Raw genomic sequence first — 25,263 nt, forward strand, 5'->3', positions numbered from 1 at the left:
ATAGTGTATAAAGAGGGATAAAGTTGATCCAGATATGAGCTGTGAAGGAGCTAGGCTGTAAAGCAACGGTTGTAGCAGGCTTAAACCACTTAAGCCTGCTACAACCGTTGCTATACAGCCTAGCTCCTTCACAGCTCATTACTGGATCAACTTTATCCCTCTTTATACACTATGGTCCCTTTCCGTGGACATACGGACAAACGGAGATCCACATCACTACAGGATTGGTAGCTATACTGCTGGTTTATTCGCCTTATTGGATTGTGCTGCTTCATGTTTACAATGGCTTTCCATCTTGGCATCTTTCCATACTGGGACCTGGATGTTGCGATTGGACATTTGTAGTCCCACATATCAATCTCTGGTTACTATTGGCAGCGGATAGTATCTGGTCTGCACCAGAGTTATACTTTGTTGCATGTCAATAGATGGAATCTGTTTGAGCATATTCCTGGAACCTATGCATGTATTCCTGTTTGCCTGGAACTGTTTGTCACATGAAGCAAAGTTTTCTTCACAGTATACTTTGAATCCAGGATTTGGGATTATCTACATATTTGTTGAAGGAACAGTGCACTATACAGGCTGATATTAGCTACATGCTGAGCAGGCTCGCAGACCGTTCACTTTTTATCATCATGCCTATTTCTTGTATTGATGATCTGGTTTTTATGATGTATTTAGAGTGTTTGTATAAATAAATATTTTGTAATTTTTCTATCATATGACTCATTGAGTGCTTTGGCTTGCAGCTGGGTTCTGCTTTTTCCTTACACAATTACATTAATTTAATCCTCATAATTAAAGACAGAATCTGTGATTGAACAGGTAAATAACTCATGGTAGTTCCAGTTGAAGAATGGGATGTCATTACGAGGCTGGGGGAGTAGATTTTTATTTTGTGTCGAGCTTGAGAAGATCAAGAATAAACTACTTGACACTTTAGAGCAAAGGATAATATATTTGAGAGGCAATCCTTTTCAACATTTTAAGTGTTCATCTGCTGTGACAATGCATATGAGGAGCTAGCATTCTGATGCCTTGTTCACGTTCCGTTCACGTGTCCCTCCGCATTGTTTTTTTGTTTTTGTGGGCGTGGGTTTTTTCTCAGGGCCCCCCCCCCCCTCCGATTCCCAGCGCTTGGGTGGGTGATTCGTTTTTGTGATTAGCGGCTTTTTACGTGTGGTATTCTAATTCACCCCCTGATTCATGTAAGGAAGTGAACTCTTTGATCCGAAAAATAATAAATACAATGTATTCATTCTTAAAAAATGCGAGCACAGTCGCCTTATTGCGTGTTTTTGTTTGCGTTCGCTGATTTTCCTATACCTTCCATTGACGCGGAATTGCCCCGAAAATGGAACACGCGCCGCTTTCCTAGCCGTACGGCGAACGACCTACGCTGATATGAACCTTCTCATAGACATGCATTGGCCACGCGAACGGGGGGCGTTTTTAACCACTTCACCTCCCCAGTGCTAAATTTCTCCGTCCCTTTGCGCACCGCTTCACCCCCAGGGACAGAGAAAGGCGCACTTGTTTGTTTACTGGCTGGGAGTGGGCGGGGAGCGCGCGCACACACTCCAGCCAGCCCGCACAGCAGTTGACTAATTGGACGTTAAATCCAATCAGACTCGCCGATTGCGAATAGAATGAAGACTGCTTCAAACAGAAGCCGTCTTCATTCATAACAGTGTAACATAAACAAACGTGCAGCGCGCGATCGCGTGCCCCCGCGCATGTGCGCACACACCCCGACTCTGCAGTCCAATGATTGGTTATGGGGACCCCAGTCCCCAATAACCAATCATATTACATAAATACAGTAATGGAAGCAGCACTGAAAGGTAAAAATCGCGCTGGTGTTTCAGGGGTAAAACCTCTCAGTTGTGAAGTGTTTAAAAACCACAGGCGGACGAAAAAAAAAGCCTGCAGTGTGAGCAAGCCCTTACAGAATGCTGACGTAAAACTGCAGCTTCAAACCTAACAGTTTTTGCTTTTTAAACTCTTGTACCACGGGCCCATGTTGGGATGGTCAATGAGATGCATTGTTGTAATTACCTAAATTCTGTATGGAAATTCCTGCTACTTTAAAATCCTACCTAGGTTTCATTTGATTGGTCCATTTTTAAGCTGCACAAATTTGCATACAAAATTTACATAATCTTGCGCCAACTCTTAACTATTTGCATCTTCCTGTCCATCCCTAGCCCCATGTCCACTTCCCTGACTTGTTTACTTTGCCCTCAAACCTGTGTTTTTGTTTCCTTTATTGCAAAAATACTAGCAGGTATCTATCGCTCTATTTTTTAGGATAACAGCAGCTATTACAGGGCTAGGAGATTGCATTTGGCAAAAGATTAAATACTTCTTCTTGCTCTTTGTTCCAGCCTAACCAGAAATTGCATTACTTGATCTACAAGGCTGGATTTGGTTTACATACAGTCCCACTGCTTTGTATGTTTTGTAGTTGGTGCTGTCGAGTATGAAATGGTGTTTCTGTGCATTCGATTTCTAATTTGTACTTCAAAACAGGCAGTAGTGTTGAATGTAAACAAAGTAATTATAGTTATCCTTCTGTTTTTAAATGAGCATAGTTTTCTTGCCAGTTACAAAAGCATCTTAGGCCTTTTTAAAGCTATATACAAAAGTTAGGATTTTTGTTGAACAGAACAATCCCTTGGTTGAAAAATGCAGAGTTGTATGCCTACCCTCCCGAAAGTTCACTCGTTTAATCCTACGCTACTGAGTTCTCCAGTCTCCCTCAGGGCCCTTGTCCACGGACAGTTGATAGGCAGTGAAAAGACTGTCAAACTCTCTCAACTGCTTTCTGCTGCCTGGCAACTGCTCGCTGTGCGCACAGTTTAGCCACCTGTGGGAAAGGGGACTAAATAAAACTGGCATCATGGCAAATAGCTGAGCAGTGTGTCTCTACTGCAATTGTTCCTAAACTTTCATTCAAAACTACACAAACTGTTTTCAGGCCACAGCAAGCATGTAACTGAAGTTAAATGTAGGTGCACCACAGAATATCTGTTGTAAATTGTTTTTCCTTATTTGCAGGTTACTGTTCCTGGGAGATAGATCCGTCTGTCTGTGATCTGGATGGCCAGTTGAAGTTATTTGTGTCCCGCCATTCAGCTACATTTTCGGCAGATGTAAAAGGTATCGTAAGAATTCTTAAGTTCAGTGGATCTTGCTTTTGTGTTGTGTATGAGTAGAACTTGCTTGCAGAGATCGACCCTTTTTTATATAGTGAGAGTAACCATTGCATTAGAGTTAAAGTAGCCACCTAACATTGGGTGTCGACCTTGTTTATGAAAATGGTAACTGACTACATCAGTTTTGTTTTTTGTTCTGTTTACCCATTTTCTATTCTATTTCCCTCCAGAGGGAGAATATATATATATATATATATATATATATATATATATATATATATATATATATATATATATATATATATATATATATATATATATATATATATATATATATATATATATATATATATATATATATATATATATATATATATATATATATATATATATATATATATATATATATATATAATTTTTTTTTTTTTTTTTTTTTCCTTCTTCTTCTCTATAGGAAACATACATACTGTAGGCTTGGCCAAGTCTCTATTTAGACCTCCGTAGAGTAGTTTGGGTATGTACAGAGGTTAGTTTGTACAGCTAGACTCCTTTGTCTGTCTGAAGAAAATTTAAAAAACATTATGCTACCTGATGGGAGGGGGGGGGGGGGGGGGCTATAGCGCGGTGGTGGGGGGCAGAGAGCGGCGTCTGGGGGACAGAGGCATGTCATAATTTAGAGAACATGCCTCTGTGTCCCAACTGCCTCAGGTTCTCTTTAAGGGAACCTGAGGTGAGACTGATATGGAGGTTGCCATGTGTATTTCCTTGTAAACAATGCCAGTTGCCTAGCAGCCCTGTTGATCTTCTGGCATAAGTAGTGTCTGATCCAAAACCCTAGAACAATCCTATGCCTAATCCAATAAAACCTGCATCAGAGTACCTATCTATTGCATGTTTGTTTAGTGTCTTTGGCAAAAAGTATTAGACACAGGATCAGGAGGATGCCAGGCAACTGGTATTGTTTAAATATAAAAATATGGCAGCCTCTATAACACTCTCTCACTTCAGGTTCCCTTTAACCTCTTAAGCTGAATGGATGTAGCTCCTACATCCAAAAAGGTGCGCTCTCTCTCTCATACTGCCTGGGCTAGGTCAGAGCGAAAACCCTCTGCCATAGACGATTGCACCCATGGCAGCACCAGTCAGTGGAAGGGATCATGTGATCCCTGAACCCGATCAGTGCCCATTTAACCTGCAATGATCACTGTTATGAGTAACAACGATCATTGTTAAATGTACACAGGAAGTACATTTGCTGTAATGAATGTGCATGCTTGTGATCCAGTACTTTTACCAATCGATGTCTTCCCAGTCCATAAATCATCTCAATTACTCCTAGTAATAGTGATCATTGATAAAGGGTATGTAGCTGACAAGGCGATATCAGTTGTGTAGCTTCTCTGGTTGGTCGGATCTGAATGAGAGCGATACTGCACTGTTTTAATGATGAAGCTGAAATCCAGCTGACGGTAAGCTGTGTTCACATGCTAGATGAAGCCAAGTTCTTTGCTACTTTAAGTTTCTCTCATTTCAGCTGTCCTTACACAAGGTTTTAAGAATTTGCAGTACTCCTCACCACCCTGCAACACTTGCTCATGAGTAATGCTGAAACACAAAAAGGGTTGTTTGAACTGCTTGTTTAGGGAAGATGGCCTTGTGAGAGATGTCATCTGAGTAGGAACCCAGCTGACAAAACTGGAGGAATGTCAAGACACTGAGCCAGTCAGTTCTAATCCTGACTTTCTGATATGGGAATGTCCAGCTTATATACTAGTTGCTTTGCCTTCTGCTGTAAGCTTATAGATCTTTACCCATGAGTTATAAAAGAAAGAACTCTGTGACTGCATTTATAAATGTGACACCTGAAAGGTGATTAAACCTAAGAAATTAGTAAATTGATTTGGTAATTGTGGTGTTTTTGAATTTTCACTGTATTAAAGTGTTATGGGTTTTCGTTTCCCACAATTATCTGTCATGCATATGCTGATATTCACATTAAAAGGAAAATCACCTTGGGGGGGGGGGGGGGGGGAGGCATTTAACTTAGATCTCTGCTGTACAAGTCTCTTTGCAGTTTAGAATCGGACTGTACTTAAAGAGTCTGAAGCGAGAATACATCTCGCTTCAGACCTCATAGATAGCAGGGGCATGTGTGCCCCTGCTAAAACGCCGCTATCCCGCGGCTTAACGGGGGTCCCTTCACCCCCAAATCCCCTCCGTGCAGCTGGGGAGCGCTTCCGCATTGGGGCAGGGCTAACCGCCGCAGCCCTGCCTCATGCGCGTCTATCAGACGTGTATCTCCACCTCTCCCCCGCCCCTCGCAGTCTTCATTCACTGAGAGGGGCGGGGGAGAGGCGGCGATGCGCGTCTGACAGACGCGACTAGAGGCAGGGCTGCAGCCATTAGCCTTGCCTCCAGGAAGAGATAATATACGACCAAGTTTTGCGGGGGGGTTGGGGGTGAAGGGACCCCCGTTTAGCCGCGGGATAGCAGCGTTTTAGCAGGGGCACACATGCCCCTGCTAACTATGAGCTCTGAAGCGAGATTTATTCTCGCTTCAGAGTCTCTTTAAGAGAGAAGCCTCTGGATCCTTATGAGCAGGGTTTCCCAAACATTTTGGGTCGAGAGCCGGGTAAACATATTTCAGACTGCTGGGGGGCCGGAGTATACATAAAATTATGTAGTAAGTCTTTGCGGAGCAGACAGTGAAGCATACCCAGGTAACCGTCCAATTGGACAGCAGAGTCACCGGATGTGGAATTTGATTGGAAACCAGCGAATTACTGCTTCCGGGCTTCCATGTGGATAGGTGGGGCCAGCACTTATATTCTATATGTGGGCCATCAATATTTCAAAGCTGTAGCTGACATCTATAAGTAATACAGAGGGGGCGGTAAAAAAGATTACTAATCTGATCGGGGCAGAGCGCCTCTTTAAGCACAAGGGTAACCATACTGCGCAAGCATGCGCGGTAAGCCAGATCAGCTCCAGCGACTCTGTGCTCCTGCTCAAGCATGGCTATGCTTGTGTCAGAAGAACGGCCCCCCCCCCCAACCAGCTGGAGGGTCTGCGAGTGGCAACTGGGGACCAGAGGGAAGCTTTAGGATCCACATGCTTCCCTTAGGTAAGTATGTTTTTGAACCAGAGCTTTGTCTGGGATTCTCTTTAGCTGTGCCAGCAGTGTTCGTTGCTCACTGCAGCTGCTGATTCAGCTGTATTGTGACAGTCAAGCTTCTTACTGCCAGTAAGACCATTTCACTGGCTCCTTACCAGGTGATCACTGTGTGCCAATCAGTGATCACAACGCTAGAATGAAAAATGGCTATGGTCCTTAAAGTACACCTGACCTCGTGTGGTGTGGGGTGTTTTTTTTTTTTTTTTTTTATTTATATAATGCTTTTATTTATTTGCTGTGATATGAGTCACATCACCATCCTCCCCTTCTAGCACCCGTCCCCCGCTCTGCTCATGTGTAATGCAGAGTTCAAGGATGAGTGGGGAGGAAGTGTCGGTACTTCCTCCTCTCTGCCCATCCTCAGGAATGCCCCCTGTCCCCGCCGCTATTCCCATGTACACAGCACACTGGGGAGCTGCACTGTGTGCGGTCCTGAGGTAATTTAGCTAAGAACGATAGTGTACTAATACAGCTATTAGTGCACTATTCTTCTGAGCTAAATTACCTCATGACCACAAACAGAGCAGCTCCCCAGTGCGCTGTGTACATGGGAACTAATAGCGGCAAGTACAGGGGGCATTCCTGAACATGGCAGAGAGGAGGAAGTACTGACCCTTCCTTTCTCCCTGCCCATCCTCAATGTTCTTCTCAAGTTGAAGATTTTGGCAGGGGGGTTCTAAAGGGAGAGAAAGGTGTTGTGGTTTGTTACAACACAGCACCACCATTAGGCAACCACTGTAAAGGCAGGTGGGGAGATTTTCCTGACCCCACTCATGAATAAGTCGCTCTGTAGATGAGAAAAAGGGGGTTCAACCCTCCACCCAGGGTGGACTCAATATTATGCAGGAGAACAGAGGCGCCAAAAGGATAAAAAGATGCTAAATGAGCTTAAAAACCAAATTCTTGGTAAATAGAGGAGGTAGTGGTGGACTTGCCTAACTGAGGCGCTACACCTGCTATTGACGAAATTCTGTTTTGTCCCCACTTTTATTGCCTGATGAAGCGGGCTGGGCCTGCGAAACGCGTTGCACTGTTTTTGGGGTACCGTATAATAAATGTATTGATTTACATGAAGACAGGATCTCGTGTCTGCTTTTGGGAGGCAAGCCCACCACTTCCTCCAAGCAATTTTTAAAAATTGTATTGACTTTTATCCTGCTGGCGCCTCTGTTCTACATACAAATGGCTAAGACAAAGGAGCTCAGTGAGGACCTGCGGCTGCACATTGTGGCTGCTCACAAGTCAGGTAAGGGCTACAAGGCCATTTCTAAATGGTTTTTCAAGTTCCTGTGGCTACAGTGCAAAGTATTTTTAAAAAAAAAATACAAGATTTTCCGCACTGAGGAAAATCTGAGGATGTGGTCGGAAGCCAAAAGTGACACCTGTGCTGGCCAGGAGTATAGTGAGAGGTGATAAAGAATCCAAGGATCACCACCAAGGCCATCCTGGTGAATCTGGGCTTTGCTGGTGGCAATCTCTCAAGGCAGACAATCCAACGAACACTGCACACTGCTGGGTTCCACAGATGCAGACCAAGGAGGATGCCACGTCTCTGGATAAGGCACACAATAGCTCGCTTGGCCTTTGCAAATGCTCATCTGGACAAAGACTTCTGGGGCCGTATGCAATTCACTCACTTTTTACCTGAGTTTCCTCCTAGGAGATAATTTTTCATGTTCGATTGAAAATAACTTTTTAGGACTTTACAACTAAAAAAAAAAAAAAAGTACCAAAAAATAGGTGAAAAAGTACTGTTTTGAGTATTTTCTTGCTTTCTGGTGGCTTAAAAGGCATTTTATTAACTTTAAAATTCTCACCTAGGAAAAAACTCGGGTCAAAAAGTGAATTGCATATGGGCCCTGGTCTTTTGTGTTATGGTCAGATGAAACAAAAATTGACGCACGCACGCCTTCAACCCAAAGAACACCATCCCCACTGTCAAACATGGTGAAGGGAACCTAATGCTTTATGGGTGTTTTTCAGCCAATGAACCAGGGAACCTAATCACAGTAAACTGCACCATGAAAAAAGAGCTATACATGAGGATTCTTAATGACTACATCAAGAAGTCTGCAGAGAAACTTGGCCTTGGGCACCAGTAGACATTTCAGCAGGACAATGACCCAAAACATACAGCAAAAGTGGTGAAGGAATGGTTAGCAGACATTAACATTTTAGAGTGGCCTAGCCAGTGTCCTGACTTGAATACAATCAAGGATCTGTGGAGGGAGCTAAAAGATCAGGGTGATGGCAAGAAAACCAGCCCCCCAACCTAAAAGATTTGGAGCTCATTGCTAAAGATGAATGGGCAAAAAGACCCATGGAGACATGCAAAAAGCTGGTCTGCAGTTATAGGAAGCGTTTGAGTGCAGTAATAGCAAGTAAAGGCTTTTCTATTGATTATTGAGAAGGGTATGAATAATTTTGGACTGGACACTTTTTGCTCAAATGTAAATAAAAGCTGAGAATGTTTTTTTCCCCCACAATAATTCCTCTTGTACATAGTCTTATCCTTTGGTAGAGACCTTTGTCATTTCCTGTAAAAAAAAAATTACTTGCTGTTTTAAATAAAAGTCCAAATTTGGCAGGGGTATGAATAATTATGGACAGCACAGTATGTATGTACCCTCTTTCCCTGAAATTAAGACATCCCCTGAAAGTGAGCCCTAGCAGGAATTTCAAGCATGCTCGAAATATAAGCCCTACCCCAAAAGTAAGCACTAGCTGTAGCAAGGGGAAATATTATGGCAACTTGTGTTAGCCGATGGTCTCACAGGCAGGAACAAGGCTCCGCCATTGGGCCACTCACTACACTCGCTGAATTGCAGTGCAGTGTTTGGCCCAATAATGGAGCTATGGTCCTGCCTGCTAGGCCACTTACTCCCATAGAAACATAAGTTGCTGTACTTTTTCCCGATCGGCTGAAGCTCTGGGACACAGCAGCATGGAGCTGGGGAAGAAGAGGATTAGGGGGACATCTCTGGACACGAGGGACAGCGTGATATGGCGCTAGGGGTAAGAGGAGTTTGCCAGGGGAAAACAGGACACCATGAAGACATAGGATTACATGGGACACAGGAGTTTAGGGGAAAGAGGACGTGGGTACAAAGCAGAACAGGACACTAAAGGTACAAGGGGGACACGGGCACACAAGAGGTGGATCCAGCACAGGAAGAGGTGGCACAGTGGGGAAGGCAGGAGGACACACAGCACATGAACTTGTGTGCTCATAGAAATATAAGACCTCCACTGAAAATAAGTCGTAGCACATTTGGAGCAAAAATTAATATGACAGTCTTATTTCGGGAAAACACGATCAATAATTTTCATCAACTCCATTATTTGCATCTCCTTGATCCCCAAAAACAATCTTCTGGTTTCAAAGAGCTTGTTTTTGTATAAAGTTGCTAATAATATACATTCTGTTGATGCAAAAGAGGCTTTCTATTGGGAAATAGTTTACTTTTCTTCTGAGTAAGACTGTGGCTGTCTCCTTTCCTTTTTTTCTTTCTTCTTCCTTTCTTCCTTTTTTCCTATTTGTACTTTTTTTTTTTTTTTTTTTTTTTTTTTCTTCACTCCTTTCAATGAATTTAAGTAGGAAGGCAATGCATGGAATTCCAGTTGTAACTTCAAATACATTTTGGTTAATCTAACAATCCTATAGAAGATAAAACTCATGCGCCTATGCATAAAAATATTGCACTATTTATTAAATCACAATGGAGATTAATAATCTGCATATACAGTGTAAACCGCAAACTTAGTTTCCCAGGCTCAAACCCAGACGTAATAAAATCTCAGGAGTGGTACCTAGACTAATCTGCCGGCTATTACCCCATACATGCATGTATCATAAAAAATATAGATAAAAATGCAATTAAAAGCGAATAGCTGTTTTAAAAAAGGTAGCGTCATTCATCTATTCATAGAGGCTCCACACCACATTTAGGAGTTGGTCATAGATTTGGTCATAGATTTCCAAGGTCCTGATCCAGTGTATGTACATACAAACAAGCTGGTATATGCTCTTCCGCTAATCCAATAATAAACTCACGGTTCTTGGTTAGTTCTGCGCTGATAGTTTTTGTCAGTCTCTTTCAGCGGGAGGAGAGGCAAAGAAAGTCCACAATCCTTCAGAAAATAACGGAGTTGCTTGAGTCCCGGCCGGCGACTCACTGCAAACTTCCCGTGTTACAGGCTTCTCACGGACTTCCGGGTGAAAGAGTTGTTACAGCACACGGAGTCCGGGGGTGACGTCACCACACTCTTAGCCAATAGCCGACGCGTTTCGGTAGGGTCCGCCTACCTTCTTCAGGGCGTACTCCTGTTGGTTGTGTCTTCTCTTTATACTGTGTGACTCCGCCCTCCTCTCTCAGCAATGTATCAGCGCAGTTTCTACTAGGCAGAGTTGATTAAAATGCATAGATCTCAATGTCAGAATTTAGTCCCAGTGGAATTCCACTATTCATAGTGTATATCCACTCCGTTTTCTTTACGTGACATCTTGTCTATATAGTTTCCACCCCTCCAATCTTTATCCACCTGCTGTATAGCATAAAATCTGAAAGTTTCAAGATTTTTCCCATGTGTTTCTTTGAAATGTTTACTCAAAGGTTGTTTCATATTTCCACTTTTGATGTTTATATGTTCTCCTATCCTGGAGAGGAGCTTCCTCTTAGTCCTGCCGACATATTGCTTTCTACAGCCACATTCTATTATATATATCACACCAGTGCTATTGCAATTCAGGTCTCCCTTTACATTAAATCGTTCGTGTGTCACATATGACTCAAACTCCTGTATTGGTGTGTGGTGTCTTGTATTTTTACAAGGGACACAGAACCCACATCTTTTAAAGGAGCCATTTTTTCTTCCATTTCTCAATGTCTGTGGTTCAGATATGGTGGGAGCAATTCTGTTCTTGATATTATTAGCCTTAGAGAAGGTATACTTTGGTTTCTCCGTTAGAATTCCACATAGTGTTTTTTGTCCTTTTGAAGAATTTCCCAATGCCTAGCTACAATCTTTTTTATATCATTGGATTGTTGATTATATTGCATCTTAATGCTGGGTAGTGGATATGTTTCACTGCCCGTCTTGACTTTTAGAAGATCTTCACGTCTATATTCTCTCACTGCGTCTGCCGTTTGTTCCAATTTCATTTTGTCATATTTTTTTCTCCATAAATCTTTCTTTCAGCAATAATGACTGTTCGTTATAGTCCTCAATTTCAGTACAATTGCGCCTAATGCGCATAAATTGACCTTTTGGGATGTTTGTAAGCCATTTCAACATATGGCAACTATCAAAATAAATAAAGCTGTTGGTATCAACTTTTTTAAAAAAGGTTTTGGTCTTAATCTGCCCTCTATCTATAAAAATATTTAAATCCAAAAAATTGACTGTATTCTCACTATATTCGCAGGTAAATTCAAGATTATATTCATTTTTGGTATTTAACCATCCCAAAAAGTCTATCAGTTTTTTCTCTCCACCTCTCCATATAAACATGGCGTCATCTATAAAACGTCTCCAGAGGACGAGGTCCGCCCCGGGTCCCCCCTGGCCTTCCAATATCAATTTCTCCCAATAGGCCATATATAAATTCGCGAACCCCGGAGCGAACCTCGTCCCCATCGCCGTTCCGATACGCTGTAGATAATGTTCTCCTGCATACGAAAAATTATTGTGCGTCAAGATAAACATGATGGACCTTTCTATGAACTCGATTTGGTCCTTCGGAATATCTGTAAGTTCATTTAAGAAATGGCTCACAGCTTCTACCCCTTTAGTATGATCTATAATGGTGTACAGGGACCTGACATCTGCCACACATAGAATGTCTCCATTTCTCCATTCAACCTCACTCAGGATTCTCAAAAAATGTCCCGTATCTTTAATATAGGATTTAGTCTGGATCACTGCCTTTTGTAGAAAACCATCAACATATTCTGATAAATTTGCTGTCAGGGACCCAATCCCGGAGATAATTGGTCTCCCAGGAGGGTCCCTGACTTGTTTATGAATTTTAGGGAGATGATAATAAACTGGGAGACGGGGTTTTTTTTGCGACAAATATTGTCCGTCCTTTTCATTCAAAATAATTGTTCTTCTCCAAACCTTATTAAGTCTTCCAACTGTTTTTTATAGTCTAAGGTGGGATTTTTTCTAAGAAGTAAATAGGTTTCATTATCTTTTAGTTGTCGCTCAGCCTCTATTTTATAATCTGATCTATTCTGTACCACTATCCCCCCCCCCCCCCCCCCCCTTTGTCCGCTGGCCTGATTAAAACCTCAGGATCATCCCGCAAGGACTTCATAGCTGTTTTTTCCAATCCGTTAAGGTTGGAAAAATTCCTCTGCTTGAGTTTCCTAATGTCCTTTAAGACCATAGTCTCGAATGCTGCCATGGAATCACTCATTTCGTTAACAGGGTTGAATTTGGACCTGTTCTGTAAACCACTATGTATGTACCTACTCTGATTATCCTCATTCATGATCGGGGGTTTCTTAATTAAGTATTTTTTAAGACATAATTGTCTCATATATTTTTTGATGCCAATATAGGCATCGAATTTATTTAGCTTGTTAGTGGGTGCAAATTTTAAACCTTTCTTGAGGACAGACACTTCAGTGGAGTCTAATTTTCGATCACTCAAGTTGTATATCCCATCTCTGATCTCTCTAGGCTCTATTGGGGTTTCAATATTTATCTTTTCTTTCTTGGATTTGCCCCCCCCTCTACTCCCTCTATATCTCTTCCTTCTTTCTTTCCCTTGTATAAAAAATGATTGGTTATTTTATTGGTAGCGTCATATTGTGATCTTAATTTCATTTTCTCAATAGTCTCTTTTTTATCTTTCCTATCCTTCTCACTCCTCCTACCCTGTCTGATCTTCTCTGATTTCTCTACTCTTTCACCTTGTTTCTGATCCAGAATTGTCCTATAATCAATAAATTTACGTTGACCTTTAGAGGCATCCGGAATCCTAGTTAGTGGGTTGAATCTATTATGAGTGGGAACCTGTACAACTACTTCAGCTTCTATTGGTATGGCTTTCCTAGCCCTATCCATTTCTTCCAAAACATTCGATTCATGCACTCCCTGTGTCTCATCACACACCAAAGGGTCCTTATCCAATCTCTCCCCCTCTTTTACAGTGGCACTCGATATTCCATCCTCCACCTTCTCCTCCATACATTCTTCTACCTTTGCCTCATCATTCAATACCTCCAAACGTTCAACTTCCTTTACCCCATCATTCAATACCTCCAAACGTTCAACTTCCTTTATTACAACACCTCTAATACATTCATTCACCCCATTCAACATCCCTAACCCTCCTCTAACCTGACTCTCATCCTTAAAGTCTTCCATTCCTCTAGATTCTTCCCCCAAAAGACCCAACATATTCATCCAGGGTTGTCAAACTCAGTTCTTCCATATCTCTCTGAATTCCTTCACCACTCTCTGATTCAGCATCATTCCCAATAATATGTAGATCCTCACATTCAACAGCGTCTCTAGAAAACTTTTTAAGTTTCCGATACATAATTTCCTCCTCCAACTTCACCAACCTCCCTTGGATGCTGCATTCCAGATTCTTGAATACCTCAGTTTCAGCATGTGGCTCTAATTTTAAATATAAATTCCTCACCTCCTCACTTCTATTTATAATTTGCATTTTTCGTACTTCAGTAATAAATTCAAGAACCTGCATGGAAAAGGATCTGAACATCCTATCCCAGTCTGCCTGAACTTCTTCAGACTGTAAATCATAAGCCAATGTTTTATAGACTTCTAGTCCCGGAGGGCATTTGCCCTGTTCCTTATATTTTTCTAAAGAAAAAATTTCCCACATATTTTTTGTTTCTTGGACCAGAAGTTTTTCCAACCTCCGACTGTTAAATTTAATGAACTCTTCCTCTCTAAAATCCATTTGAATCATATTTTCATCATTAATAAATAGTGCAATATTTTTATGCATAGGCGCATGAGTTTTATCTTCTATGTTTTTTGGTATATAGTGACGGACTCTATAGTAACTTATTGCTGCCAAACCTAATTAACATAATTATAAGCGCTACAGCCATTATCACCAATCTTTTAACCTCATTAGTATCCGTTAATTGGTTGTTTTAGCAGCTTATGTGATACATTTTGTGAACATTACTGTGAACATTTTTAGATATCATTATGGAAGAAACAAGGAAGAATTTTGAAATTAGTTCAGATTTATGGAAATACCGGGAAGACCGGTTACAGAGGATTGAAACCTTTTTTCAGCATGATGAAAATAAGATTGAAATGGATTTTAGAGAGGAAGAGTTCATTAAATTTAACAGTCGGAGGTTGGAAAAACTTCTGGTCCAAGAAACAAAAAATATGTGGGAAATTTTTTCTTTAGAAAAATATAAGGAACAGGGCAAATGCCCTCCGGGACTAGAAGTCTATAAAACATTGGCTTATGATTTACAGTCTGAAGAAGTTCAGGCAGACTGGGATAGGATGTTCAGATCCTTTTCCATGCAGGTTCTTGAATTTATTACTGAAGTACGAAAAATGCAAATTATAAATAGAAGTGAGGAGGTGAGGAATTTATATTTAAAATTAGAGCCACATGCTGAAACTGAGGTATTCAAGAATCTGGAATGCAGCATCCAAGGGAGGTTGGTGAAGTTGGAGGAGGAAATTATGTATCGGAAACTTAAAAAGTTTTCTAGAGACGCTGTTGAATGTGAGGATCTACATATTATTGGGAATGATGCTGAATCAGAGAGTGGTGAAGGAATTCAGAGAGATATGGAAGAACTGAGTTTGACAACCCTGGATGAATATGTTGGGTCTTTGGGGGAAGAATCTAGAGGAATGGAAGACTTTAAGGATGAGAGTCAGGTTAGAGGAGGGTTAGGGATGTTGAATGGGGTGAATGAATGTATTAGAGGTGTTGTAATAAAGGAAGTTGAACGTTTGGAGGTATTGAATGATGGGGTAAAGGAAGTTGAACGTTTGGAGGTATTGAATGATGAGGCAAAGGTAGAAGAATGTATGGAGGAGAAGGTGGAGGATGGAATATCGAGTGCCACTGTAAAAGAGGGGGAGAGATTGGATAAGGACCCTTTGGTGTGTGATGAGACACAGGGAGTGCATGAATCGAATGTTTTGGAAGAAATGGATAGGGCTAGGAAAGCCATACCAATAGAAGCTGAAGTAGTTGTGCAGGTTCCCACTCATAATAGATTCAACCCACTAACTAGGATTCCGGATGCCTCTAAAGGTCAACGTAAATTTATTGATTATAGGACAATTCTGGATCAGAAACAAGGTGAGAGTAGAGAAATCAGAGAAGATCAGACAGGGTAGGAGGAGTGAGAAGGATAGGAAAGATAAAAAAGAGACTATTGAGAAAATGAAATTAAGATCACAATATGACGCTACCAATAAAATAACCAATCATTTTTTATACAAGGGAAAGAAAGAAGGAAGAGATATAGAGGGAGTAGAGGGGGGGGCAAATCCAAGAAAGAAAAGATAAATATTGAAACCCCAATAGAGCCTAGAGAGATCAGAGATGGGATATACAACTTGAGTGATCGAAAATTAGACTCCACTGAAGTGTCTGTCCTCAAGAAAGGTTTAAAATTTGCACCCACTAACAAGCTAAATAAATTCGATGCCTATATTGGCATCAAAAAATATGAGACAATTATGTCTTAAAAAATACTTCATTAAGAAACCCCCGATCATGAATGAGGATAATCAGAGTAGGTACATACATAGTGGTTTACAGAACAGGTCCAAATTCAACCCTGTTAACGAAATGAGTGATTCCATGGCAGCATTCGAGACTATGGTCTTAAAGGACATTAGGAAACTCAAGCAGAGGAATTTTTCCAACCTTAACGGATTGGAAAAAACAGCTATGAAGTCCTTGCGGGATGATCCTGAGGTTTTAATCAGGCCAGCGGACAAAGGGGGGGGGGATAGTGGTACAGAATAGATCAGATTATAAAATAGAGGCTGAGCGACAACTAAAAGATAATGAAACCTATTTACTTCTTAGAAAAAATCCCACCTTAGACTATAAAAAAACAGTTGGAAGACTTAATAAGGTTTGGAGAAGAACAAGGTATTTTGAATGAAAAGGAAGGACAATATTTGTCGCAAAAAAAACCCCATCTCCCAGTTTATTATCATCTCCCTAAAATTCATAAACAAGTCAGGGACCCTCCTGGGAGACCAATTATCTCCGGGATTGGGTCCCTGACAGCAAATTTATCAGAATATGTTGATGGTTTTCTACAAAAGGCAGTGATCCAGACTAAATCCTATATTAAAGATACGGGACATTTTTTGAGAATCCTGAGTGAGGTTGAATGGAGAAATGGAGACATTCTATGTGTGTGGCAGATGTCAGGTCCCTGTACACCATTATAGATCATACTAAAGGGGTAGAAGCTGTTAGCCATTTCTTAAATGAACTTACAGATATTCCGAAGGACCAAATCGAGTTCATAGAAAGGTCCATCATGTTTATCTTGACGCACAATAATTTTTCGTATGCAGGAGAACATTATCTACAGCGTATCGGAACGGCGATGGGGACGAGGTTCGCTCCGGGGTTCGCGAATTTATATATGGCCTATTGGGAGAAATTGATATTGGAAGGCCAGGGGGGACCCGGGGCGGACCTCGTCCTCTGGAGACGTTTTATAGATGACGCCATGTTTATATGGAGAGGTGGAGAGAAAAAACTGATAGACTTTTTGGGATGGTTAAATACCAAAAATGAATATAATCTTGAATTTACCTGCGAATATAGTGAGAATACAGTCAATTTTTTGGATTTAAATATTTTTATAGATAGAGGGCAGATTAAGACCAAAACCTTTTTTAAAAAAGTTGATACCAACAGCTTTATTTATTTTGATAGTTGCCATATGTTGAAATGGCTTACAAACATCCCAAAAGGTCAATTTATGCGCATTAGGCGCAATTGTACTGAAATTGAGGACTATAACGAACAGTCATTATTGCTGAAAGAAAGATTTATGGAGAAAAAATATGACAAAATGAAATTGGAACAAACGGCAGACGCAGTGAGAGAATATAGACGTGAAGATCTTCTAAAAGTCAAGACGGGCAGTGAAACATATCCACTACCCAGCATTAAGATGCAATATAATCAACAATCCAATGATATAAAAAAGATTGTAGCTAGGCATTGGGAAATTCTTCAAAAGGACAAAACACTATGTGGAATTCTAACGGAGAAACCAAAGTATACCTTCTCTAAGGCTAATAATATCAAGAACATAATTGCTCCCACCATATCTGAACCACAGACATTGAGAAATGGAAGAAAAAATGGCTCCTTTAAAAGATGTGGGTTCTGTGTCCCTTGTAAAAATACAAGACACCACACACCAATACAGGAGTTTGAGTCATATGTGACACACGAACGATTTAATGTAAAGGGAGACCTGAATTGCAATAGCACTGGTGTGATATATATAATAGAATGTGGCTGTAGAAAGCAATATGTCGGCAGGACTAAGAGGAAGCTCCTCTCCAGGATAGGAGAACATATAAACAACATCAAAAGTGGAAATATGAAACAACCTTTGAGTAAACATTTCAAAGAAACACATGGGAAAAATCTTGAAACTTTCAGATTTTATGCTATACAGCAGGTGGATAAAGATTGGAGGGGTGGAAACTATATAGACAAGATGTCACGTAAAGAAACGGAGTGGATATACACTATGAATAGTGGAATTCCACTGGGACTAAATTCTGACATTGAGATCTATGCATTTTAATCAACTCTGCCTAGTAGAAACTGCGCTGATACATTGCTGAGAGAGGAGGGCGGAGTCACACAGTATAAAGAGAAGACACAACCAACAGGAGTACGCCCTGAAGAAGGTAGGCGGACCCTACCGAAACGCGTCGGCTATTGGCTAAGAGTGTGGTGACGTCACCCCCGGACTCCGTGTGCTGTAACAACTCTTTCACCCGGAAGTCCGTGAGAAGCCTGTAACACGGGAAGTTTGCAGTGAGTCGCCGGCCGGGACTCAAGCAACTCCGTTATTTTCTGAAGGATTGTGGACTTTCTTTGCCTCTCCTCCCGCTGAAAGAGACTGACAAAAACTATCAGCGCAGAACTAACCAAGAACCGTGAGTTTATTATTGGATTAGCGGAAGAGCATATACCAGCTTGTTTGTATGTACATACACTGGATCAGGACCTTGGAAATCTATGACCAAATCTATGACCAACTCCTAAATGTGGTGTGGAGCCTCTATGAATAGATGAATGACGCTACCTTTTTTAAAACAGCTATTCGCTTTTAATTGCATTTTTATCTATATTTTTTATGATACATGCATGTATGGGGTAATAGCCGGCAGATTAGTCTAGGTACCACTCCTGAGATTTTATTACGTCTGGGTTTGAGCCTGGGAAACTAAGTTTGCGGTTTACACTGTATATGCAGATTATTAATCTCCATTGTGATTTAATAAATAGTGCAATATTTTTATGCATAGGCGCATGAGTTTTATCTTCTATGTTTTTTGGTATATAGTGACGGACTCTATAGTAACTTATTGCTGCCAAACCTAATTAACATAATTATAAGCGCTACAGCCATTATCACCAATCTTTTAATCTAACAATCCTAACTGGGTTTTTTTTCTATTTCCTGTAGGCCAAAAAAGTCTCCACCATGTAGGGGATACCTTAGAGACCTTAGTTTTGATCAACCCATCTAAGTCTTCAGTATGTGATGAGGTATGTTGTAGCTTTTGGGAACTGTATATGGGTGATATTTGATTAAATGCATATTGATTCCCTGTTTAATCTGTCCTGCATGTTGTACCTGTGGTTTTAAAGAGAATGGGGTTATATTGCTGTATAGCAGCCTGGGGTCTTATGTCCAGCCAAACACACATACATGTCCACAAACTTATCACTGGGTGAACACTTGGGCTTTTGATTCATAGGAATACTTTTATACAGAGTCCACACAGTTAGAAACCTAATTTATTACCTATGCAAGATATTGTGATTGAGATAGATTGATAGATATATTTTCACTTTACCCCCACGCGTACAGGTTTCTCCGTCCCTTTTTCCATCCTTTCACCACCAGGGACGGAGAAATCCGTACTTTCCGCACTCCCGCTCGTAAACACGCCGCCGGCCGCTCGCCCGGAGATCAATGGAATGGGAAAATCCATTCCCGTTCGTTGATCTAAGCCCCGCAATGATCCGCTGCTTCTCCGATAAGCAGTGCGATCATTGTGTGGGGAAAAAGTTTTCCCAGCCTCCTAGTACTTCCTGCAAGCGTCCGGAAGGTCGCATTAAACAAAAAGTTACTGTTGCTATCTTGTGGCCAAATAGTAAAACTACACCCTAAAGCATTTTTCACAAACAAATAAATTAGTTTTACACAAAAAATTAACTCCTTACCTCCCACACTCCCCAATATTTTTTTTTTGTAATTAAAAAAAAAAAAATTACAATTAAAAAAAATACATAAATAGTTACCTTAGGGACTGAACTTTTAAAATATTTGTCAAGAGGGTATAACACTGTTACTTTATAAACTATGGGCTTGTAATTAGGGATGGACGCAAAACTGAAAAAAAATGCACCTTTATTTCCAATTAAAATATTGGCGCCAAACATTGTGATAGGGACATAATTTAAACGGTTTTATAACCGGGACAATTCATGGGTTTTAATTACAGTAGCATGCATTATTTAAAAACTATAAAGTCCGAAAACTGAAAAATAATAAAACATTTTCCCACATTTTTTTTCCTGTTTTCCCATTAAAACACATTTAGAATAAAATAATTCTTGGCATAATGTCCCACCTAAAGAAAGCCTAATTGGTGGTGAAAAAAACAAGATATAGTTCATTCCATTGTGATAAGTAATGATAAAGTTATAGATGAATGAATGGAAGGAGCGCTGAAAGGTGAAAATTGCTCTGGTGCTCAGGGGGTAAAACCCCTCAGTTGGGAAGTGGTTAAAATATTTATTATATTTATGATTATATTTTATATTTTTTTTTTTATTTTTTTTTTTTTACACCATTGCAGATTCGGAAATTGATATGTCATTCCTCCCAACACAAGCTCTTGATATTCACTGGACCATTTCTTGAAGGCACAAGTGAAATGCTTCTGCAGGGTGGAGGATCTTTCTCTATTGAAGATTTTATTCATATTTTTACAGACAAAGAGGTAAGTTCTGTGTAACTTTTTTTTTTTTTTTTTTTTGCAACGCACTGTCTTTATGATTTTAAACTTTTTGTGTTTTTTTTTTTTTTTTTTTTTTCCCCTTTTCTTCCCTGTAGATTGGAGAGACTCTGAGCTCATCTGACCCAACGGCTCATGTCAGCTTGACTGTTTCTTGTCCTGAGAGTTGGGACTTGTCACAGTTAGATAAATGTAGTCTGCAAGATTTTATTGAATTAAGGTTTAATAAGGACAAGTCCTTTCCAGAAACTGAAGGTCTACAAGAACTAGCAGAGTACATCTCTGAATCCCTCGAGCCTGCTTCCCCTTTTGAATTGCTGGAATCTCCAACAAATGTGGGCTTTCTGAAGTTATTCAAACCATGCTGCTATGTGTTTCCTGGAGGTAGGGGAGACTCTGCCTTCTTTGCTGTCAGTGGATTTAACATGCTAGTAAATGGTGGCTCTGACATTCGGTCTCCATTTTGGAAATTAATACGACACTTGGATAGAGTAGACTCCATTCTGATCACCCATATGGGCATTGACAGTCTGCCAGGTATCAACAGTTTACTGCAAAGAAAGATTGCAGAAATGGAAGAAGATGTCTCTCGGGGAACACAGTCTAATGATGAATGGTTAAGAAATCTAATCTCTCCAGAGCTGGGAGTGGTTTTCCTGAATTCTCCTGAAATGCTACTTTGTGACGAAGAACAGAGTACTGTAAGAATTAAAGAAGAAGCCATGCTCACTCTGCGATCTTTGGAGAAACTGGGTATTCAGCCTGAACCTTTGTACAGAAATAGTGGTACTGCTATTGAACCCACAATTCTCTTCCAAAAAATGGGAGTTGGTAGACTAGAGATGTATGTTTTGAACCCTGTTAAGGGAAGTAAAGACCTGGAAGCTTTCACAAGACATTGGCCTGGAACCTTGAAACAAAAGGGTTCAGATATACCCCTTGCTTCTGTAACTTCTGTCTGTGCTTTGCTTGTGTGGCATCCAGCAGCACCCTCTGAGAGAATTGTTAGAGTGTTGTTTCCTGGCTACACTCCTCAAAGCAAAATTCTTGAAGGGTTGGAGAAACTAAAACATTTAGATTTGTTGAAGGATCCTATCATAACACGTAAGGACTTGGAGGTTAAGGGAAACAGTTTTACTAGCAGAATTGGGCTTGCACCTAGTCGTACGGAGAGTAAAGAAAGTCTAGGATCTGGATCAGGAAGACTTAGTGCTGAACCTAAATCAAGGTTAGTAAAGGACAAACCTTTAAAAACCTCCAAAACTGATCTAAGGCAAGATGGGAAGGAAAAAAGTAAAACTGTGACAGAGGCTACCATGGAAGCTGGAGCAGAAGGAGAAAAAATAAATATAAAGGCTAAAATTGAAAATGTATCTGAAAAACTGAGACCTGATTCAAGACCAAAGACCACAAAAGAAAAACTGATTATGAAGCGGGAGCAGCTAAAAGATGAAAAGAGGCCTCCTGTCAAAAAGGATGATATACAGGTAGATAAGAGGAGAGAAATGAAACCAGAAGGCAAAAAAGAGTTACGACTTGATGCAAGAACTGAAACACCACGGAGGGATATTAAAGATGTAAAAAATGACGGTAAAGGCACAAAAATGAAAGATATGAGAAAAGCAAGCGCTACCCCTGTTGACTCCAGGAGACCAGTTTCCAAAGTAGGCTCGTTAAAAAAAGATTTGGGAAGTGTAAAGAAGGATATGGTAGCAGGTGCCCGAACCGTCATCCGTAAGCCTTCAAAGAAGGAGCCAGGTAAAGACCCTTCTAGCCAATCAGCAAAGGATGCTGTCAATGGCAGCGGCAAACAAGTTACTGGTGACTCTGTAGCAAATCCGGAGACCGACTGTCTGAAAGCTGCTTCATGTGCTTCAGTAGGCAAAGGTAGACCTTTCAGTGTTCATGATGCTCATGCAGAAAATGGACTGTGTACAACTGAGCCAGAGAGCCCAAATGGGTTCCGATATTTGGAGACCAGTATTTCCAAGGGTCTTGCTCCTGTGTCTCCATTATGTAAAACGCCAGTAAGTGACATTAGTGTGAATTTTGAATTAACTCCTCCAAATCTGGAGATTCATGAAAGGGGCAAAGCTGGGCGCCATGGCCAAGACTGGCTGGATGACCCCTATGGAAGTTCTGAGGAAAGGACTTTGGAAATGGCATCTCCTGTCAGTTCAGAGCATAATTCACCAGCATTATCCCAACATAATTGTGGTCAGTCACAGCCATCAGTAGATGGAAGAAACCAAAACTCTTCCTCCTGGAGGGCACCTCCTAGATCTTCTCAAGAAAATTCTAACTCTTCACAGGGAAGGCAGACTAGCTGTCTCTCTTTGAGTCCATTCCGAGAAGATCTACCTGATGTGTCCCCAACAATCACTACTCCCTCATTGCCTGCTGAAGTAGGTTCACCGCATTCCACAGAAGTAGATGAATCTCTCTCCATATCTTCCTTTGAGCAGACACTTCCTCCTGTTAGTGAATCTCCTAGAGACATTTCACCAGACATCCATACTCCAAATAGAGTTGGTCTGAGTCTGCCTGTTCGGTTACCACACTCCTGTGAGCCTGAAGGACCATCTGAAAGGTCAGCATCTCCGCATGATGTGGACCTTTGTTTAGTATCCCCATGTGAATTTGAGCATCATAAATCTGATGCCATTATGAGCCCACATGATAGTGACAGTGATCCCTCTCAGGAGTTGCCCAAGCCCTCTCATGCAGAAGAAAAAATTGCAAATGGTCCAGAGACCCCACCTACATCAGTAAGTGAATCGTTGCCTACAATATCTGACTCTGGACCAGAAGAATGCCCCTCTATAGCTGCTGATGGTGCCTCCGACTCAGAAGGTGACAACACTGCAAGACTCTTGGATCCTATGCCTCAAACTCTAAAAGACCCTCCTCCCTTGCCTCCTCAACCAGGTACTTGCATGGTTGACCCTGAGGCCATGCCTACTAGTCAGGGAGACAAAAAAATGCAAAACATTTCATCTCCTTCCACGGTTCGAAGTGATCCAAGCAAGAAAACTGTCAAGCCTAAAAATGTTGTAGATAAAATGGGCAAGACTCCCACAGGCAAAGCTGAGATGTCACGTTCTGGAGTAGATGCTAAACCATCAGTTGGCAGACGTAGTATAGGAAATGTGGCAAAAGCCACTCCTGCAACAAGTCGCCTTTATTCATCAGGTGAGTAATTAGATAAATCTCAGTTTTTTTTATAAATGTGGTTATTTGATTGACTTAAACCAAGAACTTTTTGAGTCCAGATGATAAATATCCTGACTCAAAACTTCTTGCTTTTACTAATGGCTAACATGGTACAATACTTTACTACTGACTTAAAGGAAGCCAGAGATAAAAATTAATAAAAGATTTATACATACCGTGGGCTTCCTCCAGCCCCATCCACACGTACTGCTCCCATGCCGCCGCCCTCCGCTGCCTGCATCTCGGTATCTGGTCCCATTACTTCCTCCTCCAGTCACGGCCAATCTGCGCAAGAGGAAGTGTGCTTTCTATGTATCTCTCCATCGGCCGTTGGAGAGATATGTGGAGGGCGCACTTCCTCTTGCGCAGACTGGCCACAACTTGAGGAAGTCCAGTTGTGGCAATTTAAAGGGACACTTAAGTCAAACAAAAAAAAAATGAGTTTTACTCACCTGGGGCTTCCAATAGCCCCCTGCAGCTGTCCGGTGCCCTCGCCGTCTCCCTCCGATCCTCCTGGCCCCACCGGCAGCCACTTCCTGTTTCGGTGACAGGAGCTGACAGGCTGGGGACGCGAGTGATTCTTCGCGTTCCTGGCCACAATAGCGCCATCTATGCTGCTATAGCATATATCATATACCATATAGCAGCATAGAGGGTGCTAATGTGTCTGGGAACGCGAAGAATCACTCGCGTCCCCAGCCTGTCAGCTCCTGTCACCGAAACAGGAAGTGGCTGCCGGCAGGGCCAGGAGGATCGGAGGGAGACGGCGGGGGTACCGGACAGCTGCAGGGGGCTATTGGAAGCCCTAGGTGAGTAAAACTCATTTTTTTAGTTTGACTTAAGTGTCCCTTTAAGATAAGTTTATTGGACACAGGAAAAGACCTTCCCCTCCCCCTGAATACTACAACACATGCAAGCACCCACCTTCTCATCTGATCAGTGATGCTGCAGTCCTCATGTTACACCTACATACTCCACATTCTCTCATCGCTAGCAGCCTCGCTAGTTAGACCTTCAGTATAAATGATTGTAGCTGATTCTCAACTAGAAAGTTCTGTTGAGGCAAAATTCATCAAAGGTGTTTTGGTAGCAAACTTTTTTTTTTTTTTTTTTTTTGCAATTTCATTTGTCACAGAATTAAAGGGAACCTAAACTGAGAGGGATATGGATATTTACTTTTAAATTATACCAGTTGCCTGGCAATCCTGCTGATCTGTGGCTGAATCACACACCTGAAACAAGCATGCAGCTAATACAGTCTGACTTCACTGCATGCCTGTTCAGGGATGGTGACTACAAGTATTAGAGACACAGGATCAGCAGGAGAATAGTATTAGATTAAAAGGAAAAATCCATATCCTTCTCAGTTTAGGTTCACTTTTAAAGAAATTTGATATTGTTGCAAATATTGTATCAACAATGGGATATTGATAAATGCAA

The 25,263-nt window shown here is 41.2% G+C and overlaps 1 protein-coding gene across 1 annotated transcript in view; it reads left to right on the forward strand.

The window, feature by feature from the left end:
- The window catches only part of MAP1S (microtubule associated protein 1S), a 69,015-nt gene that overhangs the window by 27,722 nt on the left and 16,030 nt on the right, over nucleotides 1–25,263 (forward strand). The window contains exons 2-5 of the mRNA XM_068234093.1: nucleotides 3,064–3,165; nucleotides 19,050–19,132; nucleotides 20,452–20,595; nucleotides 20,709–23,802. Coding sequence (XP_068090194.1) covers nucleotides 3,064–3,165; nucleotides 19,050–19,132; nucleotides 20,452–20,595; nucleotides 20,709–23,802 — 3,423 coding nt within the window. The remainder of the gene's footprint in view (nucleotides 1–3,063; nucleotides 3,166–19,049; nucleotides 19,133–20,451; nucleotides 20,596–20,708; nucleotides 23,803–25,263) is intronic.

The sequence above is a fragment of the Hyperolius riggenbachi genome, chromosome 1, assembly GCF_040937935.1.
Source record: "Hyperolius riggenbachi isolate aHypRig1 chromosome 1, aHypRig1.pri, whole genome shotgun sequence".
NCBI classification, from domain to species: Eukaryota; Metazoa; Chordata; class Amphibia; order Anura; family Hyperoliidae; genus Hyperolius; species Hyperolius riggenbachi.